Consider the following 13,261-nt stretch of genomic DNA (forward strand, 5'->3'; position numbering starts at 1 on the left):
ACTTTACTGGGTAAGTGATACCCAAGAAAATAAATTTTCCCTGATCCCCACATATAGTTAAAAAAAGAACATGGAATTCAAGTGTTAGCAACTTTCTCCCTATGTGGGAAAGTTATTTACCCACCTAGGAGATGGGTATCACTTTCCTACATATCACTTACCCAGGAAAATAAACTTTCCCTGATCCCCACATATAGCTAAAAAAAGAACATGGGATTCTTGATCAATAGGAAACAAAATCCCATTGACCAACTTTTTCCCCTCTCCAAATCCAAAAAAAGAATGTTCCCTAATTTTCTTAATTGTGAAAATGTTTGTTTTATTTGATTAATTAGTCTTTTAATATAGTGTCAATAAAATAAGTATATTATAGGTTGAAAATCATATTTATATTTTTATGTGACATTAATTGCGCCCTCCACACGCAAGGTGCATGGAGAGTCACGCATGACCTACCTTCTGGAAGTACTCAGAGAGGGACTTTTGCAGTACAAAATTTAGGGGAGTTCGTTATGATATCATATATTTAAATTCTAATCGGCAAAACCTTTGTTATAAATTAAGAACAAAACTTTTTGTTTACAAATAAGTAGAGAGAGAAATCTATATAAATTATATTATTGAAGACCGTGTTAACGAGAGGACTGCATATATAAATTACATTTTCAGAGCTTATCAAAAGCAAAGCCTCAAATGTAAGTGGGTCGGGTGGTGATCAAATTAACAATGTAATCAACCCAACCTACTGGTTAGCCAAAAAAGAAAAATCAACCCAACCCAATTGAACTTCTGTTTGAACATAAGATGCAGTGTAGCGTATGGGCCTCATGCTATTTCACAGGTCTACAAGGCTCGGACCAATATGGCGATATTCTCCTGTCTCTGGGGTGGTGCCCCTTATTAAGACACATGTTTCGGGGTGCCCATTTGGGAGAGCTTTCCAGTGGTGGCTTTTTGGCTTTGCATGATGGGCTCCACTCCTACAGGTTACAGCATATTAGCAATGTTTGGTGAGAAATCTAGAAAGTTCAATTTTGTTGTCCAACAAAAAAGAGGGCTTTCTATTGAAGTTAGGTGGGCCGGTTCAGTGATTCTTTGGTGATAGTCAAACCAGCTTTTGTTGAGATGAGGGAGACCGTGGATCGCCATCCTCTCTTGGTGCACCAAAGGTGGACGAACTGACCAATTCTAGAAGCGTATACCGCTACGTACATAATTTGGGTATGACGACTCTGGTATAGGCAAGCTAGACCTGTCGCACATTGGGCTGACTCTCTGCCCCGTTCTTCACGGGCCGGTTGCCTAAACCCAATCTTGATGACAGGAGTAATGTATGTGACACCTCTGAATAAGACAGCAAAGGGGTGGACTGCACAACGGGTCGGGTCTTGAATACATCCAGCAAAACCCATATCCACTACGTCTAAATGTTAAAACATATGAAGTCCAGTTCTTTTTACGGGTCCCATGGAGTGTCCATGCCCAACCTATTTATGTATTGGGAGGGGATTACAGCTAGGATACGAACAGGGTTGAGCCGCTCCATCTCATGTCCTTCACATGAAATAGCAACAGTCTCATCTTCATATTTGTATAGCGCAGAGCAATCCTTATTTACACAACTAATGGATTGGCATTGGACAATGCTATATTGCTATTTGCCAATCCATTTTAGATATATAGTTGATACTTGTAGTGAGTTAATAGAATCAACACTCAACAGTCAGTGAAAGTTGAAAAGTAGTAGTGGCAAATAGGCTCACCTCACCACCTTCTTCATTAATTGTGTGATAGATTATTCTCTCATATTAATTAGCAATTAGCAATGACTAAAGGATAACCGAAATTAATACCGATTCAACATTCTAATCATTCTCCTACAAGATATATATTTAATTGTTCAAAAAAAAAAAATACAAATCAAAAAGAAGCAAAGAATACAATACTAGTCCCAGTCTCCCAGATCATCAAGTAACGAACATGCAGAAGCCCAAGAACATTTTGGTTGTTTATTAATTAATAACAGAATCTTAATTAATTCAATGGTGTAAGAATGGGTTAAACCTGCTCACCACCTTCTTCACACGCTCTACCAAGGTTGTGTTAGATACCGTGCCATCGTTCCCTGCCAACAGCGTGTACTTGTCCTTCCTCGTCAAGTTGGTGCACTCGAACCCAAGCTTATTAGCTAAGATCCTTTGTACATAATTTGCCACGTCATACGAGCTCCTACCGGCCGAGCATGTCAATTCCACTGGTAACTGGTTCAAGAATTGTACTTCATAAATCGGACGAGGGTTCATGAAAAAGAAGATGGGGTCGAAACCCTTCCAACCCCTGGCCGTTGTTGCATGAAAGAGCCCAACCCTATGGTTCATGGCTACCGGAACTATCTGGTCTGTCAACTCAGCAAAGAGTGAACTGAATCTCAAGAGAAAGGGTTCTCGGCAAGTTGTACCCTCGGGACACATTACAAGGTCCCCTTTGGCAAGCTCTCGTCTAATCTTCTCGGCGTCTACCTCCCGGATTCTTGTTAAACGAACAGTTGGTATCGGTGAGAGGATCTCCGATAACCGGGAAAGGGAGTATGTAACTGCAGTCACCTTGCGTCCAAGTGCGGTGGACAGGACAACAGGGTCCATCAGGGTGCGATGCGTGCAGACAAAGAGAACTCCGCCGTTGGACCTTGAAGCCGGAAGAGGTGGTGTGCCTCTTATGATGAGGCCCCCTCCAAGTGGTCGAGCAATGTAAGGAACGACCCACAGGGGTAGCACCAGCCCAATTGCTATACGTATGAAGGCAAGCACGATTCCAAATGGTAGCCACAGGAGGATGAGAAGGGCCATCGACGGTGTCGGACGCTTGATTAGCCGGCCGTCGTGGAAGACGACCGGGACCGGACGTTCGTCCTGGCATTGGTTGGTGACAACAAATGGTGGGAGGTGATTTTCCTGCACGCAGTTTACGTATCTTTGTTAGCGTTAAAGTGTGCACACTAGTTTACATATTCTTAACCCATTAATCTATGAAAGATCTATTCCAGAAATTAGTTTTAATCACCTTACAGAAAGAAAGCAAGGGTGGAGCATATGTGAATCGACCTAAAGCAACTATGGGTTGTTCATCATTGAACAAGACCTTGACACGATTGGTGATTGAAGGAATGTCGTTTCTAACAAAACCAGTGGCAAAGCCAAACCTGTTCACCTCGAGCTCGCTTCCGACCACTTCATTGCCACGTAGATGCTCTTTCACGAACCTCTCCGCCATAACTCTTGGACCCTTAGTCACCACAATCCGATTTTCGTAGGAGCTGAAGAGCTTCCAGGCTTCCATATCCAGATCATCCATGTAAAACTTTGGTAACACCGCACGTGAAACAGATTCGATCTCAGATGCAGGGACTCCGGCAACGGCCACAAAAATGGTCAGCTTTAGAGCTGCGTCTCCCATCCCAAGCATGTCTAGCAAGAAAATCGCCGGCCATACCATCAGCAAAAGGGTGAATCGAATCAAGCCCGAGGCCTCGAACGCTACTAACATGAAGTAGGAGAAGGGATCAGCATCTTTAAGAAGCGTGCCTTCCAACTCCGACACGACAGATCTCTCCATTGGGGTGGTGCTCCTGCTCCCTTCCATATATGTTAATTAAGGACCTTGAGTTGAGTTGAGGTATTGCTTTAATTTGGAGATTATATATGTGTCCTACGTTCTAAATTAATTTCTCTAACTAGCTAGCTAGAATCGATAATTTAACAATGATTTAAGCTATATATGAAAAGATGGTTTCGCTTGAGCAGTCCTCAACTGGGAAAGAATTTTTGGGCAGTTCATTAGTTCAACTAATCCCTCTTCCTCTTCTTTTTCCTTGGGCAAAGGTAAACCCGCCAAATGAAATGGAAGAAGAATCAGACGCCACGCAACATCCAAAGACGGGCTTACTTAACTCCAACCACCTTGCGATTGCGGATTGCGCTTCCGATCGACTCGCCCACCTAAAAGAAAGGTCAAGCCGTTCTACCTCTTGCTCGTAGTCGTAGCCTCGTAGGTTACTTACCCAGCTAACGCGAGCCGTATATATTTGGATTTATATACATTTATATGGTAAAGGATTGGATGAACTCATGCGCGATATATGTGGTCATGCACAGACTGTTGGCGATCCGGTCATCTTTTGAGTTTTGAGAAGGTCACTTGGCATTGACCCCATCCATGGAGTAGAATTATATTGTGAGTTCATTAATGGTGCTGTGACACTTCCTTGCAAGTTGCAACCCTCTAAAGTCTAAACAAGGAAACTGGAACCACCCCCTACCCCTAAATTGTTCATTCTCTTAAGGCTATGTTTGGTTTGGTTTGAGGGAAAAGGTAGCTAGGAAAGGAAGGGGAAAATGTAAGGAAAAATCCTATAAAGCCCTGGAAACTCCTGTACCCGTGGTTGCTGATGAAGTAATCTTATGCACAATTTATAACAGCTAGCGCAGGCTCTCCATGGTGACTTAACTTCAAATCAGATATGGCAAATTTGCCAGACTGAATGGAAGTGCAAAAACAGTAGTCCAGTACGTCCCAACTTTTCTCTAATATGGCCAATGAGCCTTATGTGGACCTTGTTATCACGAGTCTTAGCTAGTCTGGATATGTTAGGCACACTCCGAGTCCCTTCGGGAGGGCTTATGCATTTGAGGTGCGTTGCATTAATTGAACTGCGGTGGTGGATCATATATTTGAGCAGTGGAATTAGGTTTTAAAAAATAACCCGGAAATGAAATCATTCTGGCCACCGATTTATGGGTCGACGTTTTGATCATCCAGTTCGAACAGGCGGTCCATTCTGACAACAAAAAGTTAAAACAAAAATTAAAAAAACAGCCAAAAACCGTTGAATGGGTCGATGGTCCGAGTGCCCAGGTCAACGGGTCATTGACCAATTCAATGGTTTTTGGCCAGGCAAGGGTTTTGGTAAAATAGAACCAGTTGCCTGAATGGTTCTCGGGCCAAATAGTATGATCGTCTGGGTTAACGACAGTTCAAAAACCATGCAATGGAGTGGCCTCTGTTGGTTATCCAAATTTTTACCAAATACAGCAGGCATTCCCCTATATATGAAGCTCAGCTCAGAACACCATAAGCCGTGTCCCAAAAGCCCTCCCAAACAGGCACTCGGTGAACATACGGAATAGAAATCGGCTTAAATGCTCACAAGACCATGTTCACACCGTTCCAGCTTTAATTAAGAATATCTTTCTAGTGTGAACAGTGACACTGAAGTCGATCTCTACAGAATAAGTGCACAATCAGGACTCTATAATTAACCCATCAACTACATAAAATTCATATGCGTCAAAGATTTTTTGCACTTAATTGTGCTGAATTTGTCATGTATTCATTTTGTGACTAGGCTAATCCAAGACAAATTTGAATCCGATCCAAAATCCAAAATTTCAAATTCTAAATTTAAATATATCCACCTTTTGGGATCCATTGACTGGCCTATTTAATTTGTGAGAGGAGTTCAGTCATATGTGTGTAGTCTCATTATGGGTATTTTATACATGCATTGGGACACCTATTACAAATTTGGTGCCCCACATAAACATCTCAGCATGCATTGAAAATATCTCTCATATTTATGATTGAGAGATGTTTCCAATACACGGTTAGGATGTAAATGCGCCCATTCGTTCAGTACAAACATTCAGCATATTTAGGCTCCTTTCATATTGCACCCAACCACTTATGATAATTCTTTCATAAATCACCTAGCCACTTATGGGGTCAAAGCAGAAAAACCTTGGCTGTTTGGAAAAAATAGCCCGAACTGTTGGGGAGCTTCCAGCACAAACAACAATACTCTTTTCTTTTTTATTTGATATTTAATAGTGGTCATGTTTTATCAGTTATCAAGATTTGAGTTATAAAAACATCAAAATAAACAAACTCCTATTAATAAGACTAGTGTTAATTAACCCTTGGACTCCATTTGGAAGGAGGTAGAGCGCAAAACTTTATATTTTGTATATTTTGTATGAATTTGTACTATGTATTTATACTCTTTTCAAATTAACCCTTAAAGTAATACTTATGATACTTTGAACTTTGAATCAGATTGCTTAATTTCAAATTCAAATTTGGATAAAATGAAACCATTTTCCAGCCCTACAAGAAGAGGAATGCTAAGGACTCCAGTTAGTCAAATTCTACATTTAGACTGGTTTCAATTTCAAATTTGGATCAACTATGTGGTTTAAGCTTTTAAAGCAGACAACTGGCTCAATTGGGTTGGGGGGGGGGGGGGGGGGGGGGGGGGGGCGTAGAAGAGATGAGATGGTGAAGTTGAAAAAAAAAAGATAATATACAAAAACTTCTCTTAAAGTTTCTGACAATCATAAAAGCATTTTCTATAGATTTACTTTAACAAAAACCTCCTCTCCATTTTTTAAATATTCGACAAATACTTCCTTTCCATCAATAATTAAGACAAAAAATATATAATTACATTTTTATCCTTAAATGTCATAGATATGATAGTGGTGGACTGGCCATCAGTGATCAGACCGAATTCAATCTCTGCCGTGTATTTCAGTCGGTGAGAAGGGAACACGTCTGAGAATTTCTCACTAACAGTCAATCTTTGTTTCAACGAAAATGAGATGGATAACAATCTGAACTGTCAGACATCCAACGATGGTATTGGGAATTTCGTTCAGCAACGGATTGGAACGGTACTCTGTTTTCTTGTTAATTTGTTACAAGAGGAAGCATGGTGGAGAGGTATGAATATGATACTAAAATAAAAGAAAAGAAAATGCTAGAAAGGGAAAGATAGAAAAAAAAAAATGTAAAGATAATGGGAGAAAAAAGTAAGAGGGATTCTAGAGATTCAGACCCAGTCGACGGATGAAAAACAGAGGGTGGATTAGTAGAAGTAAAGAGGCGGTGGCTTCAGGCTACAAATGGAAGGAACCGAGGGAAGAAGAAAGAGAGGGGGAGAGAGAGAGAAAGAGAGAGAGAATGATTTGAGAAAAATGGGGACCATAATTGCAGCACTGGTATGAGGCGGTCACAGTAGCTTAGCTACTACTGCCATTCGAATAGATGAAATCGGTAAGGGGTGTTGGCAGTGACAAAAGAAAGTCAAATGATGGGAGATGAGGAGGAAGGGAAAAGAGAGAATGGCCGGAGTTGGATATCGAATTCAATCACTGTTGTCGATGGAGAGAGAGAGAGAGAGTTGAAGGTGTGATGAATATCGTAGCCATCTTCGACGAGGAAGTTGAAGGTGTGGTGATCGCAGTCGCAGTTGTAGGTAAACTTGTTGTTGGAGTAGGGGAGCTTCTAAAGGCATTGGGACGCGATGGCAGGGAAGTTGCCAGTGAACTCAGTGTACTCGGCCAAGATCATCGTCCCTCGAGCCACAAAGCTGCAGATAAACGATTTCCTACTGGCTCATTTTCGAGTGGACTAAGAAATCGAGGAGGAAACAATACCAACACACCGCCCGACAACTCTTCTTCAATGGGGAAGCCTTCTCCTCCTCCTCCTCGCTAAATCAAGTAATCAACATCTCTATTTTCTCATCTAGAAGCTGCTGGGTTGATTTTTGAAACTCGGCGGGTGTTGCTTTAACCCAAAAAAGGGGGAGAGAGAAGCAATGCCTTTATTTACATAGCAAGCAAGGTAAAGAAAATTACAGAGCATCTATTCAGTCAAGTCTAAATGAGATTTGATTGAGATAGAGAGAGAATCAAAGGAGAATTAAAGAAGAGGGAAAAGGACAGAGCTATTTTATTAAAAACAGATGTACATAATTCGTAAAAAGGTAAAATAGATATTTTGAAAAAAAAATATTATCTTTTTAACATTTTCAGTTTTGATCATTAACGAAAAGGAAATATTTGTAGAATTTTTTAAAAATAGAAAAGTGGTTTTTATTAAAGTAAAACTATAAAGGAGGTTTTTATAATTGTCAGAAACTTCAGCTTGAATATTAAATACAAGGTAGAACCGTAGAGGATATGAGATGGACAAACTTGAAAAAATAATTGATAATGGATTAAACCATGAATGGATGAGGAAGAAAGCACATTCAGTAGCTCTTTTTAAACTTGGTAGAGCTTAGTTACTGTGTTTCCGTGTTGAGATGAAGTGGCTTGCACGGTTTCCACAGTAACTTTAGTGTTAAAGTTTGATATTGGCTGTCATGAAAAGTTTCAAAAAGCATCGTCAAGGGTTCTTTTTATGGTTGGGTTGTGGTTGCTCAACTTCCACGCGGGGAAGCTCCTTTGCGATGCAATAGTCACACAACCTATATATAGCTGCTGGTTTAATTTCTTGAACAAAGCCACATCTACTTCTTTATTTTACAACAAGGCAGATCAGAATCCATAGTCCAAGGATATGGATATGGTTATGTTGTTCACACAAATTCCAGAGTTAGACACCCCTTATAATTTTACATATTTACTAAAATTTATCTGTAATTTGTGTATTATTAAAATGCCCTTTGTAATTTATAGTCTATTTTAATTATTTGACCTTTTGTCAAGAATTATTTTTATATTTTCATCTTTTTTTTTTATAAAACCAAAAAGGGTTACACAAGACGGGGGCTAGCATGTCCCCATAAATCAGTTAAACTAAGACTAACGGAATCCATTGAAGAAGATAGAGCTTCGTGCACCAGTAAATCAGCTGTCTGATTTGCCTCTCGATAAACATGCCTATAAGTCTGACCTCTGTCTGGTTTGTATTTCGTCTAGGAATGGCCATATGATCTTCTAAAATGAGAGTTTAACTTCAGTCAGGGCAAAATCTGTTCATACAGCTTTTTCAGCCTTACATTGAAAATATCTCCCTACTTATATACTTTATTTCATGGAAAGATATTCTCAATACAAAATTGCAAATTGGAAGAAGGGCTTGCCCTGACAGAAATCCTTCTCCTAAAATGAATAAAAAATGTGAAAGGGCATGGTTCCACGAAGAGCCTGTAGGAATCGCGGGTTAGATTCCCTTCATGGTAAATGGAGGGGGTGCCATGCTGCAATCTCAATTACTGAGTCATCGGCACTCTGACAATACACCTAATTGTTCTCTTATCAAACTTAGCAGGAAACAAAATCCTCAGTCCACATCATAGCTTGGTCTAAAGAAGGTATGGACCAAGGTTAAAATATCGATACACCCGATACGTTGGTATGGGCGTATCAAGTGAATCGATACAGTTTTTCATGTTTTTTTTTATTTTTTTTCGCAACCAATTCAGGGGGGTTGGTTTAGAGCTCCTCCACCCCCTGAATCGGTCAGATCCCCGATACACCCACTGTAAGGGCGTATTAGAGAGGTCCCAAAACGATACGTATCAGCCAATACATATCAATACTTTGAATATTGATATGGACTATGTATGTGATGTGAGAACTGTTAGTGGGTAGAGGTTTTGGATTATCAACAAGCAATAGCCAAGTCTGATTCTCATTACAAAGACCTAGTCTCAACTCTGAAACATGTGGGTGGCCCATGTCCAACTCGTAGGCAAGGCAGGTTGGGCCCATTGGGTTGCAGGCCTGGTGTTGTACTTTTAGCCGTTTAGGTTTGAGAATTTTGGGCCTTAATGAGTAGTTAAGAAAAATGAATAAACTCGATAGAATTGGGCCAAAGTGGAGCAAAACCTCGGTGTTACCAAATCTTATTGAACGAGTTGACGTATTTGAGTGCATGTAGTGTGCCTAAAAGGCTAAAACCAGATCAGTTCAAATGGCTTTACATTCACTCAGCTGAAAAAAAAAGTTTTGCAATTGAGCCCAAAATCCCAAGTGTAGATTGTGCGACCCCCAAATGTCCATTTGTCAAGCTTAAGTCGGATTTCTTCTCCACTCTATTTACATGGGAAACAAACGCCGCCCAATTTATGATAACAGTGCAGCTGTGAAATTCAAGCAAGGTTTAGCCTGTTCAGCGGGCTATGGAACTAATGATAAGGTTTTACGTCAGTATTACATAGGTTCTGCATCTTTTATAATAAGGCTCATGAATTTAATATTGGCATGAAACCTCATCATTGGTTCAAGGTTTAAAATATTGGTCCGCCCGATACACTGGTAGGGGCATATTGGACATTTAGATACTCATTTTTTTACTCTTTTTTATTTTTTTTTTCAAAACTGATTCGGGGGAGTCGATCTAGGACCCCTCCATCCCCTGAATCGGTCAGACCCCCGATACACCCACTGTAGGGGCATATCGGAAGGGTCCCAGAACGATACATATCGGCCGATACATAACGATATTTTGAACTTTGCATTAGTTCCACAGCCCGCTGAACAAGCGTTCAGCTAATCTGAATTCATGAAACTGTTATCTCCATAGCTTTGACGAGCCATAAGTTGATAAATTAAGAATGTTGAATCAGTGAAACAGAGATCGAATGCCAATACAAACAAGATTGTGATAACCTCTGCTTGGGAAGCTGTGCCTACTTTTATGCCAGCGTGCGGCTGGCTGTTGTAATTTCCATAGAAGACGACAATAAAATGAAGATGAAGTTGGAAAGAATACAAATACAAATATGTACGGTATAAATATATACAAAATATAAGTTTTTATGCTATACATATTTGTATTTGTATTCCTTCCAAACTGAGCCTAAGACTCAAGTTTGCAAGGAGTACAATTACAAATATATAGAGTGTAAAATCTTGTATTTTATATATTTGTATTGTACATTTGTGCTCTTTCAAAATTGAGTCAAAGGTTGTGTTTGGTTGTAGTGCAAATTCATTTACATTGATGTAAAATTATGGTAGTGCAAATGATTTGGGTGCAAGTTTTGGTTTATTTTTGTTTCAAATTTTACCTTAATTTGTTTTGATTGAATTAAAATTAAATAAAATAAGACTCAAAAAGAATAAAGTAAAATCCAAAACAAAATTAAACCAAAATTTACATTTTTTTCATTTACATTTCCATATATTTGTACTAGTGCAAATAAAATTGCACTACAAACAAACACAGCATAAGGAAAAATAGGATCGCCATGTTGCAAAGACATAGATTCTAGATTTTGGCTCCTTTTGCTTGTAAATATAATTAAGGAAAATTCCTTAGGCTCCATTTGGAAAGAATACAAATACAAATATGTAGAACACAAAACCTTGTATTTTGTATTTATTTGTATTGTATAATTTGTATTTGTACTCCATCCAAATTAAGCCTTAGTAGTCGGTTTTTAGAACAAAAAAAATTTGATATTTTAAGTGTTTGGTTGAATACATGACGATTGAAGAGGAAACGTTACTAGTAGTGGTAGGAAAATGCTGCTCCTTCTAGCTTTCTGGTACTCATTTTCCGAAAAGTGGGTTGGCCTTCTCGATTAAGGCCATGTTTGATGATTAACTACTTGTTAAAAGAAGTACTTGTTTTAACAACCACTAAGGTTGTTTAGTAACACACTTTTCAAATCACTTATTATGTTTTTAATCACTTATTGGGGTGGGGATGTTTGGTAAGTTACTTTCCCCATAAGTGTTTATATTGACACAAATGACAATTTTACCCTCCACTCAGATCTCTCCCTCTCCCTCTCATTTTCTTCACCGGAACTGTTGAAATCGCCGAAACTATAGATTGGACAATAGAAAGATTCCTCCGATTAACAACCTTCAGAGAATTCTCGGATTCTCATTTCCGCCTCTCGAGTCTCTCATTTCGAATGACTTAACAACCATCACTACAGACAGGATATTCTCACACTTCATTCCATTCTTAACAACAAGTAATTAACTTTGTTAGTCTCTGCAAATTCTGATTTTTGATCTGCCCGATTGTTTACGCATACTAATATCTCAAATTTTCAATTTGGTTTTGATTACTAGGTGGTCAAAAATTGTGAAGCAGCTCCCTAGCCGAACTAATAATGAAATTAAAAATTTCTGGAACACCTGCCTAAAGAAGCTGATAAAGATGGGCATCGATCTGATCACCCACCAACCTCGAACTAACTTCTTCATGGACCAACCCCATCGGTTACATCGGGCTACTACTCCACCAGAAGCTTATGAGTTGGGTAAGCTTCAGTATTTTCAATGCCTCCTCCAGACAGCAACTTTGTTGATGACAAACTCTTCCATCGGTTCCATGAACAACAACCAAGTACTGAACTCAGTCTTGAACAATGAAAATTCTGTTTTAGGTTCATTACAGCTCGACGATCTCACCCATTTTTTTGTTGGAACTGCATCTCAAGCTTTGCATTCTTCAAACCTTTCCTCTCGTTTGCCTACAGATATGCAGCTGCCACCTGTTCAAGTTAAGAAAGTGTCGAAACAACTTTGAAAGGAAGAAAGTATATATGCAGCATTATCGGAAATTTCATAAGCTGTAGCCCCGTTAGTTTCAGCATAAGTCACGACAAGCGTCTCACAAAATGTGACCAAGTGACCAGAGAGAGATTTATCACTAAGCCACCACAGTACAGAAATGAACAAAATCATATTAGAACGTCTGCTAGTTAGAACGTCTTGTAGATTAGATATTAGGGGTGGGGGTAAAGAGTTGTTTTTCACAGAAGTCGTCATTGAGATACTACATAAACTAAAAATTATCTGCAACCAGGAATTCAATCACACAGATGACGAAGAAGAAGAAATGGATTTGGTGGTTTTGGGTTAAAAAAAAGGAAATGAAAATCAAAAACCCTAGAAACCAATCGTCATTGATAAACTTTTCTTTCTTTCTTCATCAATAGTGGCTTTTGCTCACCGTGGAACATCGCCGATGAACCTGCAACCAAACGCCACCTCTGCCTGTTGTTGTAGGGTTTCGAATGGAAGAAGAAGATGATAAACTTGAGTGGGGTAGTTTTGTCATTAAAGAAAAAAATAGGGACAGGTTTGTCCCGTTTGAATGAAGAAGCACTTCTTCAAAAAGTGCTGAAAAAAAAAAGCCACATCCATATCACTTTTTTATACCCCCCTGTACTATGGGGTCTATGACAAAGACCCCATGTACTTTGTATTGCGACAAAGACCCCCCGATACTATGACCATGAGACAAAGACCCCCTTCCGTTAGCCTTTCGTCCAAAAAGGCTGTTGCAATATTTTTTAATCCCCATACTACCCTTGTAATAACTATTCGGACAATTGGGAGAAAAACACGGTTCATCTTCCCCGACCTCATGAACAGCAGCGGTAGTAATCCCCTCTACCTCAAATTCCTTCACATTTCTCTCTCTCTCTCCCCCGATCTCTCTTCTTCCC

General features: G+C 39.5%; 1 protein-coding gene across 1 annotated transcript; it reads right to left on the reverse strand.

Annotated features, from left to right (window-relative positions):
• Window positions 1-1,857: 1,857 nt before the first annotated feature.
• On the reverse strand, window positions 1,858-3,749 carry LOC104601066 (glycerol-3-phosphate acyltransferase 5-like). Its single transcript, XM_010264256.3, has 2 exons — window positions 3,061-3,749; window positions 1,858-2,951 (listed from the first exon to the last, which is right to left on the reverse strand). The coding sequence occupies exons 1-2, from the start codon at window positions 3,637-3,639 to the stop codon at window positions 2,040-2,042; spliced, it is 1,491 nt and encodes a 496-aa protein (XP_010262558.1). The 5' UTR covers window positions 3,640-3,749; the 3' UTR covers window positions 1,858-2,039.
• Between the last annotated feature and the right edge of the window lie 9,512 nt (window positions 3,750-13,261).

The sequence above is a fragment of the Nelumbo nucifera genome, chromosome 2, assembly GCF_055504915.1.
Source record: "Nelumbo nucifera cultivar China Antique chromosome 2, China Antique-T2T, whole genome shotgun sequence".
In the NCBI taxonomy this organism is placed as follows: Eukaryota; Viridiplantae; Streptophyta; class Magnoliopsida; order Proteales; family Nelumbonaceae; genus Nelumbo; species Nelumbo nucifera.

Excerpts from the sequence above, each read along its gene's own strand:
- LOC104601066 (XM_010264256.3), bottom strand. The coding sequence starts at position 3,639 with ATGGAAGGGAGCAGGAGCACCACCCCAATGGAGAGATCTGTCGTGTCG. Across the intron at positions 2,952-3,060 it reads CCTTGCTTTCTTTCTGTAAG|GAAAATCACCTCCCACCATT; the intron begins GTGATTAAAACT and ends AACTGCGTGCAG.